Below are 26130 nucleotides of genomic sequence, written 5' to 3'. Positions count from 1 at the left end.
TCGAGTTTGAAATCAAGTTTACTTGACGTTTCGAGTTTCACTTCGGAAATCGTTATCAGTATATAAAAAAACATTCATAAATTAAAAATTTAACTTTTGTTTCTGGTGAAGCAACGCAGTTGGAACAAGCAGAATATTATAATTATTGTCACCGGAAAGCGAAAAAGGTAACGCACAACTTGAAAGAACTTATATATTTCTAAAACTTATATATTTCTAACTTCGTTTCTGGTGAAGCAACGCAGTTGGAACAAGCAGATATATTATAGTTGTGTCACCGGAAAGCGAAAAAGGTAACGCACAACTTGGGAGAACCTATAGATTTCCAACTTGGTTTCTGGTGAAGGAACGCAGTTGGAACAAGCAGATATATTATAATTGTGTCACCGGAAAGCGAAAAAGGTAACGAATAACTTGGAAGAGCCTATAGTTTTCTAACTTCGTTTCTGGTGAAGCAACGCAGTTGGAACAATCAGATATATTATAATTGTGTCACCGGAAAGCAAAAAAGGTAGTCCCTGAAAACTATAGGTTTTTCCAAGTTGTGCGTTACCTTTTTCGCTTACCGGTGACACAATTATAATATATCTGCTTGTTCCAACTCGTTGCTTCACCAGAAGCGAAGTTAGAAAACTATAGGGTCTTCCAAGTTGTGAATTACCTTTTTCACTTTCCGGTGACACAATTATAATATATCTGGTTGTTCCAACCCTGTTGCTTCACCAGAAGCGAAGTTAGAAAACTATAGATTCTTCCAAGTTGTGCGTTACCTTTTTCGCTTTCTGGAGACACAATTATAATATATCTGCTTGGTCCAACTCCGTTGCTTCACCAGAAGCGAAGTTAGAAAAGTATAGGCTCTTCCAAGTTGTGAGTTACCTTTTTCACTTTCCGGTGACACAGTTATAATATATCTGGTTGTTCCAACCCTGTTGCTTCACCAGAAGTGAAGTTAGAAAACTATAGGTTCTTCCAGGTTGTGCGTTACCTTTTTCGCTTCCCGGTGACACAATTATAATATATCTGCTTGTTCCAACTCCGTTGCTTCACCAGAAGCGAAGTTAGAAAACTATAGGCTCTTCCAAGTTGTGAGTTACCTTTTTCACTTTCCGGTGACACAATTATAATATATCTGGTTGTTCCAACCCTGTTGCTTCACCAGAAGCGAAGTTAGAAAACTATAGGTTCTTCCAAGTTGTGCGTTACCTTTTTTGCTTTCCGGTGACAATTATAATATTATATCAGCTGCTTTTTCCAACTGTGTTGCTTCACCAGAAACAAAGTTAAATTTTTAATGTATGAATGTTTTTTGTTGATATTTTCAACTCGGGCGCTCCAAAACCAACAAACCACTCGCAAACCCGTCCAAATACGTATTGCGAACCATCAAAGCTTTTGTTGAAAAACCGACAGAAGTTGACGTGCCTGATCCCTTGATCACGCATTTTTAATTACTTTTTCTTTTGCGTAGACAGACGAATAGGGAATGTTGTATACAAATTAAAGTACGGTAATGGTACTTTTTAATAGTGATATAAAATACAGGGTATCCCATTTAAATTTTACTGAAAAAATAATGTACCTACCTACTTGAGTTTTAACTCACCCTTTATTAGATATAAAGTAAATTAGCAATATCAATCATTTTTAAAAATTTTGACAATAAATAAAATATGGCATCAATAAACCATTGCCGTTGTGCTTATTTTTATTTATACAGTGAGTTGAACTTTTTACGATTTTCATATAAAATTGGTTATAACTTTGTAAATACCCTGTATAACATACCCAACCTTTATATTTTGAAAGTAATGCGGGCCATTCACGATCTGATTTGTAGTACCTCTAGTGGTACGACAAGAGAGAGAGAGTGATATGTTGGATCTAAAATCAGACCGTGAATGGGTTGTAGTACTACTAGTAGTACCACTAGTGGTACTACTAGCGGTATTACAAAGAAAGTTAGAGCGTGAATGCCGATGTTGGATGTTGGATTAAAAATTTCCACTACACTGAGAGTCATAAGTTAAGGATGTAGAAAATGTATGCTCATTTTCATAGTTGATTTTTTCGTGAACGGATTAACGGATTTCGCTAATTTTTCTTTTTATTATCTTAGATATTTCTTTAGTATTTACACAGTTGTGCAAATATTTAATTAAACTTCTTTTTTGTACTTATACCGGGTGGAAGAAAAGTAATGTTTTCTTATGTTTGTAGTCTTATGTTTTGTGAACATTTTGTTTTTTATTTGAGAAAAAAGGGATAAGCAGCACTATGACCGGTAAAGAACAGGATAGTACCGACCTACATGAAACATAATATGGTATATTTTATAAGAATTTGATTCTATAAATTTGAATTGTTATAAACTAAGCTTAATTTTGTGTCTTGATGATTTTGTGTAAGTTTAAACTACTTTAATAATATTTCTGCAATGCATTTTCTATAAAATGTTCAAACAATATTTGGTTTGTATACAAAAACTAATTAATAATTGAGCGAACGGTAGGTAGTGAAAGATAAAAAATATATATTTAAATAATTTATAAAACCTTGAAGCAAAAATTAAAACTATCTAGTCAACACTTACTTACATTTTTATTTTCTCTTAAGAACTGATTTTCAAAGATATAGATATTTCAACAATAAGTGAGGTGTTCATAATAAGGCCACGTGTTTCTTAAAAGATTGAAGCAGTAGTTTGGGGATGAACATATGTCGATAATCCCTACATCCTGATTATGTAAGAAAATATTCCGGGTAAGCTCAGTATTGAGAGAAAGTTGTTTTGGTATTACACTTTGTCACTTTCTTCCTCTGAATCACTGTTCTCCACATTGATAATAATTATATTTAGAACAGGAATTTTTTTAAGATATATTTTTTCGATATTTTTTACGTGCTCTATTGCTTTCTTCCAGTTATCCTGTGATATTTTTAAATTCAGAATCTATCAGTTTCACGACATTGTTATAACATTTTGGACTTACATTTTTTTTTTGTCTCACATTATATTTCAGTTGAGACCATAACAACTCTATTGGATTTAAAACTCAGTAATATGGTGGTAGTCTTAAAGTTGTATGTCCATTTTTACTTGCTGCATCATCAATAATATATTCCTTTACAAATAATTTTGTATTAAGTACCTCTACTAATTGGTCTTTAGTGTACCAATCTTCAAAATATAAATCTTGTGATAATAAAAAATCTTGCAATTCATCCTTTCTAGAGTATTTATTCGGAATTTTTTTAAGTTGTCTAGAATGATATGATGCATTATCTAAAACAATAACACTGTTGTCTGCTAAATCTGGTAATAAGTTATTTTTAAGCCACGATTCGAAAAGTTCACCCGTAATATCTTGATGATAGTCCAAACAGCTGTCTTTAATGTCTTTTGCATTTAATAGTAAGCCATCGGTTACCCAACCATCTTCCCCTCCACAATGTAAAATGCATATTCGTTTGCCCCTGGAAGCTGGTACATTAACTTTGCACTTTACATTGTCATTACTCCAACATTTGCCAATTGTTGCGTTATCAGTCTTGTTAACGGTCGTTCAGAATTTCGTGGAAATGTAAAAACCTTTAGCACAGCAGAGCTGTGACAAGAACCCGACAATCGAGTAAGAGGAGTCATTGATAGGTATAAAAAGGAGCTTACATCGGCAACTTTTAGCAGCAGCGTAAATAAAAACATTATTGTGATTAAAATAAAAGCATTATTTTGATTAAATAGACCTAACAACAGTTATAATTATTTAAATATAATATATTATTTATAATTGTACCTAATGAAATTATATTTTACAGTACTTATTTTTGCGTTTTTCTGAATACTATCCTGTAACAAGGCAAAATATTAAAAAGGAACTATTAAAACAGATGTCATTTGATCTAAGCACATGGATATTTTGTTCGGTATACCCTCTTAGGATGGAAAATTTTACACCACCCTCTTGTATACCACTTGTACACCAATTGGTATATCTCTTTAAATTTCTCATTTATCTGTAACCGGGCTTATACTTTACCATCGTTAAATTATTTATTTGGTGATGTGTTTATAAAGATGTCAGAGGACAATGAGGCGAAGTATAAATCACCGCAAATTTCAAGATTTGCCTGATTTGGAGCTTAACAATGAAATATTTTAGGAGGAAAAAACGACTTTTGTTCATTTTTAAATGCAAATCCCAGCTCTAGTTTAGTTTACTAAAATAGAATATAACTACCCTCCATCTTAAAAAGTCGTAAAAATTACAAGAGTCGTAAAAATTAATTAGTTCATATCATCCCTAGACAAATGCTAGAGAAACGAAACTTATGGCATGCTTAATTATGAAACCTCAACTCATGTACCCAATTTTTAAAAACACAAATCCTCCGAATTATATTTTGCATAGACTTTACTCGATACATTTTTTAGTGTACACCAACGTGAAAACAGGTGGCTGAAAGGTAAGACCTTTGTTGGCGGCTAGAAAGATAAAATGTTGGGGCGTGAATGGTCTGGTAGTACGACTAGAGGGACCACAAAGTAGTGTCACTCTCTCTCTCTTGTCGTACCACTAGAGGTACTACAAATCAGATCATGAATGGCCCGCTTAACAGGATCTATTTGTTTACGATGAAAACTAGTTATAATTCATTGAAGGGTCTAAAAGGGTCTAATGTACACAATGGTCCCCTCTTCAACTTGTTGTGGTCAACTTATCGCAGCGTCTAAACAGCGTTTCAACCTCAACAAATCACAGCAACTTGTCATCACAACTAGTTGCTGGACTTATCGCTGTGTTTAAACGCCCCTTAACGCATGCTACGTAGAAATAGCCCCGCTTGCACTTTTACCTCTTCTACCTACTCATTCGATTTTAAATGAGAAATCATTGAAAACATCACTCAAGCACTAGGTGTTTACAGCTTTGTTTTAACAATAAAATAATAAATTTTTAGCAATACAAATAATTAAAACCGATATAATTTGACTTGAACTTTCAAATGCGGTAAGCAGAATTGCTATTTTATTTTTTAATCAAAAGTTATTCGGGTTCAAAAATTGCAATTTTTCGATTTTTTGAAAGTTCAACCGCGTTTATCTCGAAAACTATGCATTCTACGAAAAAATTTGTAGGAACATTTTTTGGTTAGAATGGCCCAAAAAATACAAAACAATGTTTTCTTTTGCAAGAAATCGCTGTTATGTGATTCCTCAACTTCTTGGTTTATAACAATCTTATCGACATCCAGATTAACTGTTACCCAAAAAATTCGTGTTCTACAGGTCAAAATACATAAAAAAAACTTGGGTAAGTCCATCTGAATACAGGAGGCCGTTGTACCCCCCTGGCGACAGGACTATATCGGTGTTTCCGTTTTGCCTATTTTGTGGAGATAACAAGGAGTTTTGCAATGGCCACTTCGTAAACGATTAATGTTAGTAATATTATTTCTACCCAAATATCCACATTTGTTATACCATGGTTTTATAAGGAAACTACTCTGCAGTCCACAATAGTCCGGATATTTATCTTTAATTTGGGAATACCGGTTATTGTAAAATTTAGTCAAGATGTCCTTTTTTGTAACACAAAAGATGTCTGAGCTGATGTTTTTCATATCATATGGTACTCTTAATTCTCTCCCAATATTGGCCAAACTATCTGCCACCTCGTTGTCTTTAATCCCCTGCTGATGTCCCGGTACCCATTCTAATCTGCATATAAGGTTGATGTGGCCGAATGACGAGGTGGAGTCACTGTCATCGAAATGACACCGAAGCGTAGAACATAAAAATGTCTTGATGTTATCACGAATGAACGGAGATTTGCATACAGAAAAGAAATAGAGAATGCGCCAACTAATATTTAACGAAAACCAATAGAAACAATGCAAGAAGTTAAGAAATAATAAAGAATGAAGTAATAAAGAAATTAAAATAAAATAATTATTTGAAGATAAATTAACAAAGACGTTTTATAACTTTATAAAAGATAAGTAACCTGCTATACCTATTGTATGTCATAGAAACTAGACCCAATAGAAGGATCTTTTATCATGTTCTTTTTTGTCAGCCAAAAGGCACTAAGATTTGGCTCATGACGTAAGGAAGGAATGTATGCTACGCTGTCTTTGATCTTTTTGTAATCGTTTCAAATCTTTGTTTTTGTCAAAGGTGCTCAGAACTAATTATTCAAAGTTAATGAGTTAATAACTTTACAACTAAGTAAACTCTCTCTAGCAATAATCATTCCGACAAAGGCCAAATCCGTTTAAATTTAAAGACGCAAAAACACAGTTTCCGAGAATTACTTTTCTTATTTTGTTATTGTCCTCCACTCGAAACGTAATATTGTCATTCTACAGCGGTGCTGGAGACGTTATTGTTATTACAACTTAGTGATCGTTCATTTTAAAAGTAGTAAGAAGTTCTAAAAGTTGTAATGGCTTCTAATATCTTTAAAGAATGGTTTTTTAGTCCTGTCGCCAGGGGGGGTACAACGGCCTCGTTAATTCAGATGGACTTACCCAAGTTTTTTTTATGTATTTTGACCCGTAGAACACGAATTTTTTGGGTAACAGTTGATCCGGATGTCGATAAGATTGTTATAGACCAAGAACTTGAGGAATCAAATAACAGCGATTTTTGGCAAAACAAAACAATATTTTGTATTTTTTGGGTCATTTTAAGCAAAAAATATTTCTACAAGTTTTTTAGTAGGATGCACAGTTTTCGAGATAAACGCGGTTGAACTTTCAAAAAATCGAAAAACTGCAATTTTTAAACCCGAATAACTTTTGATTAAAAAATAAAATAGCAATTCTGCTTAGCGCCTTTGAAAGTTCAAGTCAAATTATGTCGGTTTTGATTATTTGCATTGCTAAAAATTTATTGTGTTATTGTTAAACAAAGCTACAAACAACTAGTGCGTGAGTGATGTTTCTATGATTTCTCATTTAAAATCGAACGAGTAGGTAGAATAGGTACTAGTGCAATCAAGTCTATTTCTACGTTACATGCGTTAAAACGCATGTAAAAGCACGGGAAACCCTACGTGTTTATAGCTTTGTTAAACAATAAAAAAACAAATTTTTACCAATGCAAATAATCAAAACCGATATAATTTGACTTAAACTTTCAAATGCGGTAAGCAGACTTGCTATTTTATTTTTTAATCAAAAGTTATTCGGGTTCAAAAATTGCAATTTTTCGATTTTTTTAAAGTTCAACCGCGTTTATCTCAAAAACTGTGCATCCTACGAAAAAACTTGTAGAAATATTTTTTACTTAAAATGGCCCAAAAAATACAAAATATTGTTTTGTTTTGCCAAAAATCGCTGTTATTTGATTCCTCAAGTTCTTGGTCTATAACAATCTTATCGACATCCGGATCAACTGTTACCCAAAAAATTCGTGTTCTACGGGTCAAAATACATAAAAAAAACTTGAGTAAGTCCATCTGAATTAACGAGGCCGTTGTACCCCCCCTGGCGACAGGACTATTTGTTGCGACGTAAAAATTGGATAAGAAAGGAAATCTTTCTTGGTAGAAGTTATGTTAAAGGTGATAGATCAGCATGATAGGAATTTAAATGAAAAGAAGGAAATTTAATGAGTTTTTGAAAATATTGGTCACATAGCTTATAAAATACAAAATACACTGCGCGTCATAGAAAACGGGCACCCTAAAAAATGGGTAATTTTTGAGGTCGCGTATCTCCTAAACCTGTTGTCTGATTTAAGTGATTTTTTGAAAATATTATAGCCTTATTCTTTGTCAATATCCCTGTAATAATATTTTTGCTAAACAGGTAAATTTTCATTGTATACCGGGTGTACGAATCAAACTGTGTTTTTTTCTCAAAGTTCGCAACTCCCTGTGGAATATCCTAGCATTTATAAAATACTTAATTAAAACCCTACTATTATAGCCTCAGGTTTTCTCAACATTCTGTTTTTTGATTCATTCCCTTATGCTGGATGATACAAAAGTTAGGCACTTTAACAACTAGCCATGTTCTTTTTCAGTACAGGGTATTTCTAAACAAGTGCGACAAACTTTAAGGGGTAATTCTGCATTAAAAAATAATGACAGTTTGCTTTATAATCGTATATCCGCAAATGTTTCGTTTCCGAGATACGGGATGTTGAATTTTTTTTTTTACAAACTGACGCAAATGAAATTTGGTAGGTTTTAAGACTTAGTTATTGCACATTTTTGACATACAATTAAGAATTTTATATTCACCATTGGCGTGCATACAGGTAATATGATCGGTCATATTACCCGTGTGCACGCCAATAGTGAATATAAAATTCTTAATTGCAAGTCAAAAAAATCGCAATAACTATCTCTTAAAACCTACCAAATTTCATTTGCGTCAGTTTGTAAAAAAAAAAATTCAACATCCCGTATCTCGTAAACGGAGCATTTGCGGATAGATATCCTACATGTTCCACTCATTAAAACGCCCATTTGGTGATAAATAGCAGTCTGATTTTTTCATGAGAGTTTAATCTCTGTTCGGAGAGTTTAAGTCTGTTCTGTCTGACAAAATACATGTGCCGTTTTCGTGGTCTGACCGTTCCAAATTTTTAACCTGTTCCACAAAAAAAAACTTCCCCTGTTCCAGTGTTCCCATATATCAAAGTTTGTCCGACTAGACACCCTTAAGCTATTAACAAATTTTCAGCTTGCTATTAATCAATTTTTTTTTCATACGCGGGATCCAGACCTATTATATTCTTGTGTAACTCAACACTGTATTTTGTTTATAAACAAGTAGATCACAGAAAATTTTTAAGGGGTACTGTGAGCACCCCACGTGGCAGTTGACGTCTTGCAAAGCGACGTCGCAGGTGCCGGGTTAATATGAGTGATAGTCAAACGAAGATTTTTACCAGGTGAAAATTTTAATTCATTAACATCCAGTAAACGCTTAAAAAAATATTAACATTTTGGAATGTTTCTATCACAAAATATTTTATAAATAATTGCAATATTGCCATAATTACAATAAACTTATTGCTAAATACTAAACTTATATTATTTTTCTGGCAACTTACCATTATCTTCATATCTCATTTACATATTTTTACAAACACCGAGAACTTGACCTAAAATCGGTATTATGATGTAAACAAAGCTGACATTTCAGGTGAAATAGTAACTAGAAATATTCATATTCAAAATCCTAAGCATTAATTTGTATTTGTAGTCTGTTAAAATCTACTACCATTTTTTCCATTCTGGTAAGGGTGGATATCATTTCATTGTATTTTATGAACAATGAATGTGCCAATATGACACCTCAGCAACTTAATGAAAAACATCAAAATAAACATGTCAATAGGAATTAGAAAAAAAATCAAGAGACTGGGAATGTAGGTAATTAAAAAGAGGATATGGGATTCGCCACAGTTGATTATAAAGACAATAACATTTTTACCCAAAAAGTAACTTTAAGTATTAGGAAGTAAAAGAAGAAGTGAACAACAAGAATATACCAATAATAGCGGATGAGAAAATGTGAGGTAATATAAACAACACATAATGTAATACACAACACAATACACTCCCATACACAGAACCGCATAATAAAGCTGATATGAATAATGCAGAAACATTGTTATAATAAACCTCCTTAACATCGTATCGGTTATACCGTTGATTGAAATATTGATATGATACCTCAATCAACGGTTATACACACTCTAAACACAATTTTCATTTGTAATTACACAAGAGCTCTAAAATTACCGATTTGTATCCCGAGTGACACTTTGACAGTTTTAATTTATGTCAAATTGTCACGAGGGCAATACAAATCGGTAATTTTTAAGAGCTTGAGTGTAATTCGGTAAGATTTCTTTTTCTAGATGAATAAAACTTTTTTAAACTCATTTTAACTAATATTTTATTGATATCTTTGTCTGAATATTTGCCAAAACCTGCTCTTGGCGTTCACTTTGATAAGTTGTAAAATATTCACTGTGATTAATGCCACTGAATGTTTATTTAATTTTAAATTTGCGGAACATATAAAGTCATATGACGTGCCACTTGACGATGGGCAATTAACAAAAAATATTATCAACATTAAGATCAGAAAAGAATGAAAATAAATTGAAAATAATGCCACAAGTTTTCTAAAACTTGTTGCCTGGCAATAGACAGGAGAGCCCACAGGGCTCGAGTGACCATCGTTGTCGTTTTCAAGTAACTTTCAGTATTAGAAAATAAAAGAAAAAACATAGGCGTAACTAGGGGGCGGTTTTGGTGGTTATAACCCCCCATTTGGAGGTACTTTGAGTTCTATACGTTTAACACCATTACTATTCCATACCCCCAGAGACCATCAAGTAGTTGTAACCCCCCTTAGGATCATCCTGGTTACACCTCTGAGAAGAAGTGAACAACAGGAATATACCAACAATGGCGAGTGAGAAAATGTGAGATGCACGTCTTCTAACATATGCAACACACAATACACGACACAATACACTCCCATTCACAGAATAGTATAAAGCAAATAGAAATAATGCAGAAATACACAGAATAATCAGAATTTGATGTACCATAGATAGAGCATTAAATCGTTTACCTTGATAAAATCGTTTACCTTGGACAGCCAATAAATTGTAACGCCGAAAGTCACGGCGAAATTAGATCTAGGATAGAGCAGGCTAGAGCCGCTTTTAGAAGGATGGTGTTATGTAACAGAGGTGCCGCTCCAAGGTGTTATGTAACAGAGACCTAAAATTGGCATTGAGGATCCGCCTACTTGGTTGGCTGCTACGTGTTCTCGGTCTTACTTTATGGTGTCGAGGAGTCCTGGACTGTGAATAAAATCGATCTAAATCGCCTTGAGGCTTTCGAAATGTGGTGCTATAGAAGAATTTTAAAAGTTTCCTGGGTGGAGAAAATTCGAAACTCCACAATACTAGAACGTCTCAGCAAGACTACTAAGATCATAAAAAGCATCAAGCAGAGAAAGCTGGAGTATTTCGGACATGTAATGAGAGGTCCCAAATATATGTAGGTTGCTACAAAATATCATGCAAGGAAAAATATCAGGCAAACGCAGTCCAGGACGAAGAAGAACCTCATGGCTGAAGAACTTGCGAGATTTGTATGGTGTTGATACAAGCATGCTATTTAGGGTGGCAGTGAATAAAATTAAGATAGCTATGATGGTAACCAACGTTCTGAAAGGACATGGTACATGAAGAAGAAGATAGAGTATAAATCATCCACCCACAGATAGGCCTGGATCTCGCGTACCAAAAAAAGTTGATTAATAGCAAGCGAAAAATTTGTTAATAGCTCAACGGTGTCTAGTCGGACAAACTTTGATGTATGGGAGCACTGGAACAGTGAAAGTTTTAATTGTGGAACGTGATTTTAATTGTGGAACGTGTTTTCCTGACAAGGTTATGATTGTGAAAACTAACAGGTTGTTTTTAGGTTTGTTCAATAGCAAACTTTATGTAATATATGAAAAAATGTTTGTCCGACTAATAAGTTGGGCATTTTAATAAATCCGACACGTAGAACATGTCCAATGACAGGAATTATATTGGTGGTATTATACTATTAGGGTAGTGCAATTAGAACGAAAACATGCATTGTTTCGGAAAAATTCAAACAAGCTTATATTTTTCTAAAACTATTTTTGTTAGTTTATACAGGGTGTCCAGAAACTCTCCCGACAAACGAAGACTGGAGATTCTTTAGATAATTTTAAGACAATTTAACCCAATTCACCTAGTTCGAAAATGCTTCCTAAGGGAGATAGAGCCCTTTGAAGATGGCGTCATGGAATTAGTTTTGCTTAAATATCTCCAGAACGCTTCTATTTAGAAAAACGAAAACAGGTACACTTATTTATCTTGCAGAGATAAATCAATTACATCAATTACGGATTTCTAGTACCAGTCATAGGCTCCCGTTCTGGGTAGGGTAACGGTTATTTTATCATATAACTTTTTTATCTTGTAACTTCTAAGCATTTTTTATACTGGATTAGTAAATTGTAAGGTATTCTAGTACTAAAAGTACTCTTGCTTTCGGTAGGATGCCGTTTTCAATAAAAATCAATTTGAAAATTTTTCGTTTGTTGAATTTGAAAAAAAAATTCAAAAAAAAACTATGTAGCAAAACGAAAAGTGGTACGTTTATTTATCTTCCAGAGATAAATCGATTTCCTTAATTGCGAAATTCTAGTACCGGTCATGTGCGTCCGTTTTGGGTAGGTCAATGGTTATTTTATCGCATAACTTTTTTGTCTTTAATTTTTAAGCATTTTTGACACTTGATGATTAAATTATAAGGTATTCTAGTAGTAAAAGTTACTATTACTTTAAATCAGTAAAATACACAATCTTTTTTTGACAAAAATTTTCCAACTTTCTTAAATTTAATAAACGAAAAATTTTCAAATCGATTTTTCTAGAAAACGGTGCATCCTATCGCATTAAAGCAAGAGTACCTTTTAGTACTAGAATACCTCACAATTTAATAATCCATTGTCAAGAATGCTTAGAAGTTAAAGACAAAAAAAGTTATGCGATAAAATACCAGTTGCCCTACCCAAAACGGGTGCCTATGACCGGTACTAGAAATTCGTAATTGATGGAATCGATTTATCTCTGGAAGATAAATAAGCGTACCAGTTTTCGTTTTTCTGAATAACAGTGTTCTGGAGATATTTAAGAAAAACTAATTCCCAGACGCCATCTTCAAAGAGCTCTAGCTCCCTCAGGAAGCATTTTCGGACTAGGTGAATTGGGTTAAATTATCTTAAAATTACCTGAAGAATCTCCGGTCTTCGTTTGTCGGGAGAGTTTCTGGACACCCTGTATACATGCTAAAGTAAAAAGTTCTACTCACCGATTTTGCCGCTAATTGTTTATTAATTGTTTAAACAATAACAATTGTTTTGTATAAATATTTTAAAAATATCGTTGAATTGATCATTTCACTTTGATCAAATATGTTTCTATTTTGTTTTTGATTATGCTGAATCCAAATATGGCATTGAAATTTGAAAATTCTTATACAGAAGCTCTTATACTGTATGTCTGCGTAGCTAGGAACTACATGGAAAACTTTTTTATTATCAATTTTACGAAAAAAAGTTATTCTTCATAAAATGTTTTGGATAGTTAAAAATCTAAAACTCAACCATCAGATATCAAATTTTATTAATTTTATACGAGTTATGTCAAAAATATGAATTTCGTTAAAGAGTAAAGTGCCTTAATATTCCAGAATATCAAAAAATGCTATTATGAAAAGTTGTTTGAAATTAAAAACTGTATTGAAATTTATACAATTACATCATTCTAATCAAAAAAAAAATATTTGAAGTTTTTCTCAAATTACGGATACTCATCAACATTTTATTACAATTATGATAACTATTTTATTATCACTTTTACGAAAAAAAGTTATTATTCATAAAATGCTCTCCCTGGTATAAAATCTAAGATGCAACCATCAGATATCAAACTTTTTTAATTCTATACGAAGTATGTAAAAAATATGAATTTTTCTTAGTTAAGTGCCTTTATTATTCACAATATTTTAATTAGAAGGATGTAATTGAACACTAAAACAATTTTTTTAATTCCAAACAACTTTTCTTAATAACAATTTTTGATATTCTGAAATGTAACGGTACATTACTCTTGAGTGAAATTCATATTTTTTGACATACCTCGTATAAAATTAATTAAATTTGATATTTGATGATTGCATCTTAAATTATATACGATGCAGAGTATTTTATAAATAATAACTTTTTTTCGTAAAACTGATAATAGTAAAAAAGTTATCAATAGGTTCCAAGTTACGCAGACATACTGTATAAGAGCTAAATAAAAATGTTTTTTGCTGAACATTTATCATTGTTAAAGCTTATTATTAACTGTATTTTAGGTTAGTTTAACAGAAAAAAGTTTTGATCACTTTGTATAAACATTTTTTTAGCTGGTAATTTTCGGTTTTTGTATTACATTTTTGTTATCTTTCTTAATTTTCTCAAAAAGAAATAGTCTATTTTATTTCTAAAGTAAAATAATTCAGGGCATTTTAAAGACTGCATCCTAAGCTTTATAAAACTGTAAAGTGTAAAAAAAGCACTTATAAAACTGTAATAGATCTGTTCAAACTTGAGTAATACCGTCTTAAAGTGGTGGTAATTCTATAAAACTACGAAGATTTCAAAAATTACATTTTTGGAGACGTCATATCATTTGAATTAAATTTTTGAGATTTTTTTTTTAATGAAACACCATTTAGTAAGATGCTTGAAAGGTAAGTTGTGCAAAATTGAGGGTTTTATAAGAAAAATTGTATTAGTTACACATTTTTAAATCATTTTTAAACAAAATTCCTGTATGGCTCATTTTCCGCACCCACCGTACTTAGGCCCACACATTTTATTTTTTTTTATAACCATAAGATAGCTTAATTATTCTTCTTTCATGTCCAATTTTTAAAATTTCATTTGATCCATTAGTTAAAGAATTACTTTAAAATAACTCAACCGTGCACTTCGCTGTACGCTAGTTTACAGTGCGCCAATGTTTGTGAGAAGGGTGACTCTAGCGTTATAAATAAAAAATTATAGAAGATACAGATTTAATTTTAGAAAATTCTTTATATAAGGTTTTTTTTGTAAAATATTCTGAATTTTTCAATGGTCAAGTCAGCTTTTTTCTAAAATTTATATTTTCGGAGTTATTAAAAAAAAAACATCTAATTTCGTAGTTCATTTGTTTAATAAAAAATGAAGCACCCACTTCTCGAGTAGAACTTTTTGATATGTTGTTTATTAAACATTTCTTAATGAAATTACAAAAAGTTCTATCTTGTTTGATTTTTTCCGAAGTGAAAATATATATGCACTCTCCTATATATTGAATAGCAGTCTGATTTTTGCATGAGAGTTTAATGAAAGGGTAACAAATCAACTGAAAGTTCTGTCCAACAAAATACAGGGGCGTTTTCGTAGGCTAACGTTCGAATCCTGTAACCTGTTCCACAATTAAAACTTCCCCTGTTCCAGTGTTTCCGTACATCAAAATTTGTACGATTAGACACCGTTAAGCTATTAACAAATTTTCAGCTTGCTATTAATAAACTTTTTTTTGATACGTGGGATCCAGGCCTAAGATCTTTTCAGCCAAAGCATGGCTGTTATCTACAACATCATTGCCAAATATGCCAACGACAATTTTTTTATGATAAATATCCTCCTCAACAATAAATTTGTCGTAGTAATAATTAAACACAATTTTCTTAATGATCTATTTTGAAAACAATTTCCAATTTTAGGTAAAAATGTAATTGCCATTACAATCAATTGTGGCTAATCCCATATGAACACAATATTTATAGACATATAAATAGGTGGTTAATGCGTTTGAAATCATGTGTTGGACTTACATCCAACTGCGCATACAAATGTGTATGGATTTTGCGGATATTTTTAAAATTAATAAATCCGTTTTTCCTTCTCTGTCTCTAAAGGTAACGAACGAACCTCGTATATTCCATTTTATAGCCTCCGACTAATCAACGTGCCGTTTGTTACGCGTCGAGAAGGCATAAACATGACCGTTGCCTCGACGGAATCTCTATATACTCATAAATATTAAACGACCAAGTCGAAAACAAAAACAAGCAACGAGCTCATCTGCATACAAATCTAAAACGCGCGTTTTGTCTTTATTTTTAGATGTACTTTCGAAAACAATGAGAAGTGTCAAATGTGGTGTGATCAAATCGTTAGAGCCGCTGAACCCCCGAGGCAGGTGGAGCAATTGTTCGCGTTCTACCATTGCATCTGGTCGAAGGAGAAGGGCGGCGAGGAAGTCATCATGAGATTGGAAAACCAGCGACAGTATACGTTCGATAGGAGGCTCTTTGAAAATGAGGTAGGTTTTTTAGAGGTAAAATTACCGTCACTAATAATAATTTTAGTCTGGGCTGATTATCGGAGAATAGGCCATTTTTAAGAAAAGTTATTTACCAGCAATTTTATTGCTGGAATCGAATTATAAGATCCTATATATTATTAATATAGGTATGCAAAGTCCTCAGATAGTGTGCTACTTTTTTTATAAACAAAATGGCGCACGAAAATCGTGTTTTTTTCAATTATTGCTCTATAACTCCGAAGATTTTAACTTTACAACAAAAGCACTCAAATAAAAATTCACCGCAAATCAATTCTGCATAGAGATATGTTTTTTCTGATCTGCTCCGACGAAAATTTTCCTCGGAAAATGCGGGTTTTCCCAACAAAATCTTTAATTTTCAAATAAAGTTTTGGATAAGTAATTATCTACCAATAATTAAATAATTTGGTGACTAAAAGCCTTCTTGGTTTAGATTATAGTTCCAGAAGCTGGTGAAAATTAAACGAATATTTTAGCCACAATTCAATTGTTAATTAATAATTTATGGTCGCAATAATAACCAAAATAATTATGATACACTGATTAAACTTTGAAATCTTTTAAAGATGAGGTGCCTATTTAACATTTTGTCGACAAAATATAAATTTTTTATTTTTTGCATAATCTTTAAATGTTTTAAAAAAAATAGTTATAAACAAATTAACGTTTCTCAGAAAGTTTTTATTATATTATAATTTTAAAAATAGCTAAAATGCGCATTTCAAATATCTTGAAAATGAATGCTTTAAAACTTTTTTGCAACCATTTGCAAAAAAGTTATGAAACAGCAAAGTAAACATACGATTACTACGGTGTTTATAATTTTTTTTAATTCTTTCAAAGCGTAGAAGTGAGTTTAAAGTACAAGCTAATTATTTACAAAAAAATATCGATTATAAGTTTAATGGTTATATTTTAATTAAATATTATAAATATATTTTTTTGTAATTTACACGCGCGAAAGTAGAATAATACAGTACTGTAGCTAAAATTTTCACTCGGAGCGACGACCGGCGGCCGCGCGACGTACACTTTTAATAAATAATGTATGCTGCGTGTCAGTCGCTTCGAGTGAACATTTTAGCTCCGACTCTGTATCAGGCCTACTTTTGCGCTAAAAATTACAAAAAAAAGTATTTTTAATCTTTGATTAAAATATAACCATTGCACTAATTCTTGACATTCTTTGTGAGTAATTAGATTGTACCATAGACTCACTTTTAAGCTTTGAAACAATTAAAACAAATTATAAACAACGAAGAAATCGTATATTTACTTTGCTGTTTCATAACTTTTTTGCAAATGGTTGGAAAATTTTTTTAAAGCATTCATTTTCAAGACCTATGAAATACGCATTTTAAGTATTTTTAAAATAAGAATATAATAAACAGTTTCTGAGAAATGTTAATTTGTTTATAACAATTTTTTTAAACATTTAAAGATTATGCAAAAATATGAAAAATTTATATTTTGTCGACAAAATATTAAATAGGCATCACACCTTTATAATCTTTCTAAGTTTGATCAATGTCTCATGATTATTTTGGTTGTTATTGCGACTGTAAATTGTTAATTAACAATTGAATTGTTGCTAAAGTATTCGTTTCATTTTCACCGGCTTCTGAATTTATAATCTATACCAAGAAAGCTTTTATTTCACCAAGCTATATAATTATTAATAAACAATTACTGGCCCAAAAAAATTATTTGAAAATTCGAGATTTTGTTGGGAAAACCCACATTTTCCGGGGAAAATTTTCGTCGGAGCAAATCGGGAAAAACATGCCTCTATGTAGAATTAAATTGGGGTGAATTTTTATTTGAGTGTTTTTGGTGTAAAGTTAAAATCTTCGGAGTTATAGAGCAATAGTTGAAAAAAATACGATTTGTCGGCGCCATTTTGTTTATAAAAAAAGTAGCACACTATCTGCGGACTTTGCATACCTATATTAATAATATATAGGATCTTATAATTCGATTCCAGCAATAAAATTGCTGGTAAATAACCTTTCTTTGTACTTTACTCATTAGACCAGCGTATTATAACTATTTTTTTTTCAAAATTTAAAGATTATGCAAAAAAAAGAAAAATTTATATTTTGTCGATAAAATATTAAATAAGCATCTCATCTTTATAATCTTTATAAGTTTGATCAATGTATCATGATTATTTTGGTTATTATTGCGATCATAAATTGTTAATTAACAATTGAATTGTTGCTAAAATATTCGTTTAATTTTCACCGGCTTCTGGAATTACAATCTATACCAAGAAAGCTTTGATGTCACGAAGTTATTTAATTATTGATTAATAATTACTTACCTAAAACTTTATTTGAAAATTAGAGTTTTTGTTAGGAAAACCCGCATTTTCCGAGGAAAATTTTCGTCGGAGCAAATCGTGAAAAACTTATCTCTATGCAGAATTTAATTGCGGTGAATTTTTATTTGGGTGTTTTTGTTGTAAAGTTAAAAGCTTCTGAGTTATAGAGCAATAATTGAAAAAAATACGATTTGTCGGCGCCATTTTGTTTATAAAAAAAGTAGCACACTATCTGCGGACTTTGCATACCTATATTATTAATATATAGGATCTTATAATTCGATTCCAGCAATAAAATTGCTGGTAAATAACTTTTCCATGAATTTTGCTAATTAGCCCAGAGTATCCACAGAGAACGGTAGTTCTCACCAGTGGCGCACAACACCTCTACATGCGACACTATATATACACGAAATTTTCGATTTTCTAAACCTGACTGAATTGAAAATTAGGCCAAATCCCATCTGAAAGTTTAGGAAAAGACTCGTCCATCCATATGCTACTTCTCCATTTTGGTCCAAGAGTGTGGATTTTACGGCCCTTCCCATTTAAAGCCTGTTTTTCGTTCTCGTCCCCAAAACTCCCAAAAATTTCAAAAATTTAAGCCCGACCTTTGCGGCTTCTGATAGCACAGTTCATTGCCTTTCCAACGCATGTTTAATTTTGAAAATCGGTTATACCATTCAAAAGTTATCGAGCTCAGAAATATGACTCAATTTTTATTTAAAAAATGGAAAATGTTTGTGGATATGTATGTATGTATGTATGTATGTGTGTGGAAAAGTTAAACCGATCTGAATTTTTTTTTCTGTGTTTCAAGAGGGTGTGAGGGCCGATTCAGAACCGGTCTAATTTTTGACTTCTGACTACCCGTAAGTCAGCTAGAGGGCTAGGTAGATACAAAATAGCATATTTTTTGGGCGTATATATCTTAGGTTCAAGGAAAGACAGGAAAACCGCAAATACACCAAATCAATAGGGTTGAGTTAAGCTTTCAAATGGCGCTTAAGCGATCAAGCTGAGACATACACGTTGCTCACCATAGCCAAAAAACTGAAAAATTAAACTTTGAAAATTTTGGTTTTTCGTCAATTACTCAAAATTTCAACCTAAGAATTGCGCCAATAACTAAGCGTTTGTAGAATGACTCAGGACGCGTCTAACGGTGTATACCTTATATCTGGGAAAATTCGAATTTTTAAGTTATAGGCTTCATAAGTATGATCAAATCTATTTATTATGTGAAAAACGGTTTTTCAAACTCAATAATTCCTGTAATACGTTCAGTTATCATACTCGATCTTGGATACATCAGATACTACTTATCAATACGTTTCAAATTCATGTTTAGTGATCAACATCAGGTAAGCCGTTCAGAAGTTATAGAGCTCCAAAAGTATAATTAGTCCAGGAACTGAAATTTTTCACTTCGCAATTTTTACAGAATGGATAGATTTACTTGAAAATTTAACAATAAGTAGTGGATAGTCCAAGGATCAAAATCTATATGATGCCGAAAGACGCTTTTACCATGGGGTGGTTGCCACCTCATCTCGAGGGTGGAAATTTTTTTTTTATATTTTGACCGCAAATGCTGGTAAAAATATTAATTATAAGCAAAAAATGTTCATTATACAATTTTTTGATAAATGAATAGTTTTCGATTTATTAGTTATCGAAGCTGTTAGTTTTATATCGAAAAGATTACCAGATAACGGCAGTTCTCGCCAGTGACGCAGAAATACACCTCCCTACACGCGACACTATTATATACACGAAATTTTCAATTTTCTAAATCTGACTGAATTGAAAATTGTGCCAACACCCATCTTCAAGTTCAGAAAAAGACTCACCCATTAATATGTCAACCATCCATTTTGGTCCAAGGGTGTCTATTTTACGGCCCTTCCTATTTAGGGTCTGTTTTTCGTTCTGGTCCCCAAAACTCCCAGAAACTTCGAAAAATTTAAGTCCGACCTTTGCGGCTTCTAACAGTACTAATCATTACCTTTTCAACGCATGTCTAGTTTTGAACATTACCAGAGAACGGCAGTTCTTGCCAGTGGCGCACACCCACACCCCCCTACACGCGACACTATAAATATATACACAAAATTTTCGATTTTCTAAATCTGAGTGAATTGAAAATTGGGCCAACTCCCATCTTAAAGTTCAGAAAAAGGCTCACCCATTTATATGTCCACCATCGATTTTGGTCCAAGGGTGTATATTTTACGGCCCTTCCTATTTAGGGTCTGTTTTCCGTTCTCGTCCCCAAAACTCCCAAAAAGTTTAAAAATTTAAGTCCAACCTTTGCGGCTTCTAATAGAACTGACCAGTACCTTTCCAACGCATGTCTAATTTTGAAAATCGGTTATACCATTCAAAAGTTATAGAGATTAGAAATGTGACTCAATTTTTATTTAAAAAGGGAAAATGTTTGTGGATATGTATGTATGTGTGTTTGAAAGTTAAACCGATTTGATATTTTTTCTCTGTGTTTAAAGAGGGGGTCAGGGCAAATTTAGAACCGGTGTAGTTTGTGATTTTTGACCAACCATAAGCCAGCTATAGGACTTGGTAGGTACAAAACGGCATGTTTTTTGGGAGTATATATATTCGGATCAAGAAGAGGCAGGAGAACCGCAAATACATCAAATCAATAGTGTTGACTTAAGCTTTCATTTGGTGTTTAAGCGGTTAGGATCAGACATACACACGGCTCAGTATAGCCGAAAAACTGAAAAACTAAACTTTGAAAATTTTGGTTTTTCGACAATTACTCAACATTTCAACCTACGAATTGCGCCAATAACTTAGCGGTTGTAGAAGGACTCAAGACGAATCTAACGGTGTATACCTCATATCCGGAAAAATTCGAATGTTTAAGTTATATGCTTCATAAATATGATAAAATCTATTTCCTGTGGGAAAAACGGTTTCTCAAGCTCAATAATTCCTGTAATAGCTTTAGTTATCATACTTGACCTTAGATCCATCAGATACTAAGTACTGGTCAATACGTTTCAAACTCATGTTTACTGATCAAAATTGGTTAAGCCGTTTAGAAGTTATTAAGCTACAAAATTATAATCCAATTAACGATTATTCCCGAAATGGTTTATGTAGTTGTAGTGGTTAAGACGCTAAATTTGATCTGGCAACGGGCAATCCGACTTCATTTACCGGCCATCTCAATATTTTTTTTCAATCTATTTCGAATAGAGAAAAAATCTAGTGTACATTCGATGGACACTAGATAATTTGGGAGATAATGCAACAAAGGTGACCATTTATAAAGCTTGACGTGTAATAGAGGAACATTGCATTCAACTTCATACATTTAATTTATAAATAACTTTGAAAAACTCCTGATACAAGAATAAAAAACCGCTAAACGCCGTAAAAATGAGTGGCGCATAAAATATTCCAGCTACAAAAGATCTGATATGAATGTTACGTGGCGCGAAAATGGATTTTCATTTGATGCAAAACAAAATTCTAGTTTTATTTTAAAATATTTTTCCATAATATTTGCTAAATTTGAAGTAAACGCGCCACAAAAGAGTTTCAAAATTCAAACTGTATCAAAGTTACTCTTTTGTGGCGCGTTTACTTCAAATTTAGCAAATATTATGGAAAAAGCTTTTAAAATAAAACTAGAATTTTGTTTTGCATCAAATGAAAATCCATTTTCGCGCCACGTAACATTCATATCAGATCTTTTGTAGCTGGAATATTTTATGCGCCACTCATTTTTACGGCGTTTAGCGGTTTTTTATTCTTGTTTATTTATACAATATACTTAACCGAATAGAACGCGATAAAAACTATACATTTTTTTGCAGAAATTTTCACAAGATTAGGAAATGATTAATAAATGTTCATAATGGTTTTATAAGTTTCGTATTAAAATACAGAGAAAGAATAAATTAATGATCCCAATTTTCACAAATATTTTACCATTTGTTTTGGTGTTAACGTAACTTAAGTTAAGATGATTTCGAATTCAGACTAAATACTATATACAGATGCGGCAAGATAGACAGTACTGAAATAAATATTGAAGTTTATGATTATTTATATATCTAGTATATAGGGTGAGGCAGATAACTGGCCTATTAGAAATATCTCGAGAACTAAAGGCAACAGAATCATGAAAATTGGAATAAAGGGGTTTTGAAGGATGATCTATTAAATGAAAATATTTTCATCTCTTTACAACTTCCGGTTATACCGGAAGTTGCTTATAACTTCGTTTTTTTAAATAGGACACCCTGTATAGTTTTACATTTTCGGATTCTCCTCAATATCTTCTTTCTTAAAATATGAGATTTTTTAATATTATACAGGGTATTTTAAAAGATATTTACGTTTTTTTATTAATTTCGTAGCAACATTCACACCCTGTAGAATTGTAATAGTTTGACACTAAAAACTCTGCTTACGTTCAAGTGATTTTTAATATAGTCTATTATTGTTAAGAATCATTAGTATAGCTAATTTTGAAATTTTAGTATATAGGGTTGGTCGAAACTCGGAATGAATATTTTCTGAGTTTTCTTAAATAGAACACCCTGTATTTTAGTATTGTAATGAAATGATATTTCATAGTACTTTTTTATTTTATAAGTATTCCCTATACCTAACTGCTTTAATTTGTGAGTTATTGGTAATTCAAGCTAAACATTAATTTCAACAAAAAATACGTAAAATTTTATTAGGTTGGCCGTGAAAATATTAAATTATAAATAATTTCTCAGAAATAAATATATATTAATCCAGACTGATTCTTAAAATTACCAATAATGGTTTAGCTATTATCAACATACCTACGTAGTTAAGATTGTTGGTGCGATTAACAATTAAGCACAAATTAAAGCAGTTAGGTATAGGGAATGCTTAAGAAATAAAAAAGTACCATAAAATATCATTTCATTATAATACTAAAATACAGGGTGTTCCATTTCAGAAAACTCAGAAAATACTCATTCCGAGTTTCGACCAACCCTGTATACTAAAATTGAAAATATAGCTATGCTAATGATTCTTAACAATAGTAGACTACATTAAAAATGATTTGAACGTAAGTAGAGTTTTAGTTGCCAAACTACTACAATTCTATAGGGTGTGAATATTGCTACGAAATTAATAAAAAAAAACGTAATTATCTTTTAAAATACCCTGTATAACATTACAAAACCTCATATTTTAAGAAAGGAGACATCGAAGAGAATCCAAAAATGTAAAAATATACAGGGTGTCCCATTTAAAAAAACGAAGTTATAAGCAACTTCCGGTATAACCGGAAGTTGCAAAGAGATGAAAATATTTTCATTTAATAGATCATCCTTCAAAACCCCTGTATTCCAAATTTCATGATTCTGTTGCCTTTAGTTCTCGAGATATTTCTAATAGGCCAGTTATCTGCCTCACCCTGTATATGATATAGCCTTGAAAACATTATTCACGACGACGCACGTTCCCGATAAAACAGATGTTAAGATGCCCTCTGGCCAGTGGCGGATCTACGGGAAAATGAAAAAAGTTACCCCCCCCCCCCCAACAAAGTCCAAAATTAGAGAAAAAAAATTATTCAAACATAAAAATATATTATCTGACATGAAACCGAAACCGCAGAAAGACAAATTCAACCCAATAAACACGCTAGTTAGGAAAATTAAGGGAACTTAATGCCTATAAGTTATTATTAGTCTTTTATGTGATCTGAGTTTATCTTTTTTATGTCTTTTGGTTGGTTTTGCATTGGAAGTTCCCCCTAAGGCAAATTTTCCCTCCCAAGGCAAATTTCTAGATCCGCCACTGCCTTTGGCATGAAAAAATCTTTAATTCTAGTCCGCAATTCCCAAATGACAGACGGTGGAACTCTCTTATTCCGCTCTTGATTCAGCATTCGCCATATGTACGCATCTGGCGGCGTTAGTTCTGGTGAGGGCAACTCCCAAAATGATCGCACAGTATTCGAAGAGACTCCCTGGCAGTGTGGCAGGTTGTCCCGTCCTGCTGAAACCATTGTTGATTTTAAGCTTGGACCGTTTTCGTGACCTTTTCCGTATGACCGAAAATAGTACTCTACCATAAAAAATTTTCTGCAAAACTGACAACTATTATTCTGAAGCAAACATTATCACGACATTCACATACACATTCACATAACAGCACTTGAAAATCGAATAATTAAATTGTGCTGAATTTGATATGCTCTACGGATATTAAAGGACCGTGTTGATTACATCTTGTATCAGGAATTGAACATGAATAAGCTTGTTTGTATTCATCGCGAATCAGAAAAAACATTAACATGTTGTATTTAAAAAAAAAAGTAATTTTTCTGTCGATATCTTGATATCGGCAGGACACCGCATCTGCCGACAGAAATGTCTTGACAGTGAAAAAATTTGATTGCCCAGGTTTGGTTCCTTTGGAATACCATATCGAGTATAGCACGCCAATATGATTCAAATTCTAAAAGAAAAAGGAATTAACAACCAAGATCTGATTACTGGAATCAGACAGCAAATCTCAGAGTTGAAGGTGAACACACCGAATATGTGAAAATCATACCTGGAGTGAGGCAAGGCTGTATTTGGTCTCGAATCTTCAATCTCTACTGTGCAGTGGGATCACGCAAAATAGAATTCTATTTTAGTGACGTCACGTTGCCTAGCAACCGTCGATTCTCGCATTGTGAAATGCGTTTTGTGACGTCAGCAAAATAGAATTCTATTTTGCGTGCTCCCACTGCTGATAGAATATTTATTGAAGCTTTGCACGAAACTGGAAAAGTTGTTCTACTAAACGCTTACCGTACTAACAACATGACTGAGTCACAAATGACGAAATTCTCAGAAGAATGAAGAAGGACCGATAGTTTCTGACCTCCATCAAATCTCGAAAGCTCGAAACTCGAGAATCGAAATCACACATTATGAACCTGGTTCAACACAACATAAGTGCAGCTTTTCCGAGCTACTGCATAAGATAAGGATTGTCACGATGATTAGTCCAGGGCGCATTTGTTTTGAGATGGACGTTGAGAGGTGACTCAAGTTTTTTTGCAGAAATTGCTTGAAAATAACTCAAATAATAATATTTGAGTTATCCTCCCACTCAAAATGGTCCGGAACATTGTTTAAATAATCAAAATGTCAAAATAAGAAGGAAAAATTCGATTTTTTTATTGTTTTTTTGATTATAACTTTAAAACTATTAATTTCTGAGAAAAGTTGTACTGACATAAAAATTGCTTAATTAAATTTACTATAATATAGAATTGGTTACAAATTTAAAAAATAGTCACCCTTGTTGCAAAATAGCAATAATTGCGAAAAAAACCATACAAAAACAAGCATTCGCATTTTACGTTTTTCAACCATTTATGCTACACTTAGGACCTTCATATTTTACCCAAAAAAACTTTATGATATATTAAAACAACACTGTAAATTTCATTAAGATCGCTTTAATAGATTTGGCAAACTAAATTTTGCAATCCAGCTTTCGCAAAAAATTCCTTTTTTTTAATGTTGCAGGCCTGAAAATAAAGCAGATAGCAAGTTTAATTTTTTTTTTTTACTTAAAGAAGTGTACTGCACCTTTCATTTGCAATTTGCAAAATTAAAATCGATTAATTACCACGGCGTCAGGAATTTTTTTAAATAAACATTAATTTTTGGTGCTACGCGCAGGACAGCGGTGTTCGATTCACATAAATTGATTTCCACCAAAATTTCTTCCAATCTTTATCTAATATATTATTTTCTTACTCTACATTTTGTTGTATTTTAATATTTTAATTCCACAAAAATCA

The 26130-nt window shown here is 32.3% G+C and overlaps 1 protein-coding gene across 4 annotated transcripts in view; it reads left to right on the top strand.

Annotated features, from left to right (window-relative positions):
* Positions 1–26130, top strand: part of LOC126882269 (myotubularin-related protein 4) — a 294225-nt gene that overhangs the window by 137910 nt on the left and 130185 nt on the right. For all 4 annotated transcript variants that reach the window (XM_050647103.1, XM_050647106.1, XM_050647104.1 and 1 more), the window contains exon 3: positions 15754–15952. In XM_050647103.1, coding sequence (XP_050503060.1) covers positions 15754–15952 — 199 coding nt within the window. The remainder of the gene's footprint in view (positions 1–15753; positions 15953–26130) is intronic.

Source organism: Diabrotica virgifera, chromosome 3 (genome assembly GCF_917563875.1).
Source record: "Diabrotica virgifera virgifera chromosome 3, PGI_DIABVI_V3a".
NCBI classification, from domain to species: Eukaryota; Metazoa; Arthropoda; class Insecta; order Coleoptera; family Chrysomelidae; genus Diabrotica; species Diabrotica virgifera.
This window is presented reverse-complemented; position numbering and strand designations above follow the sequence as displayed.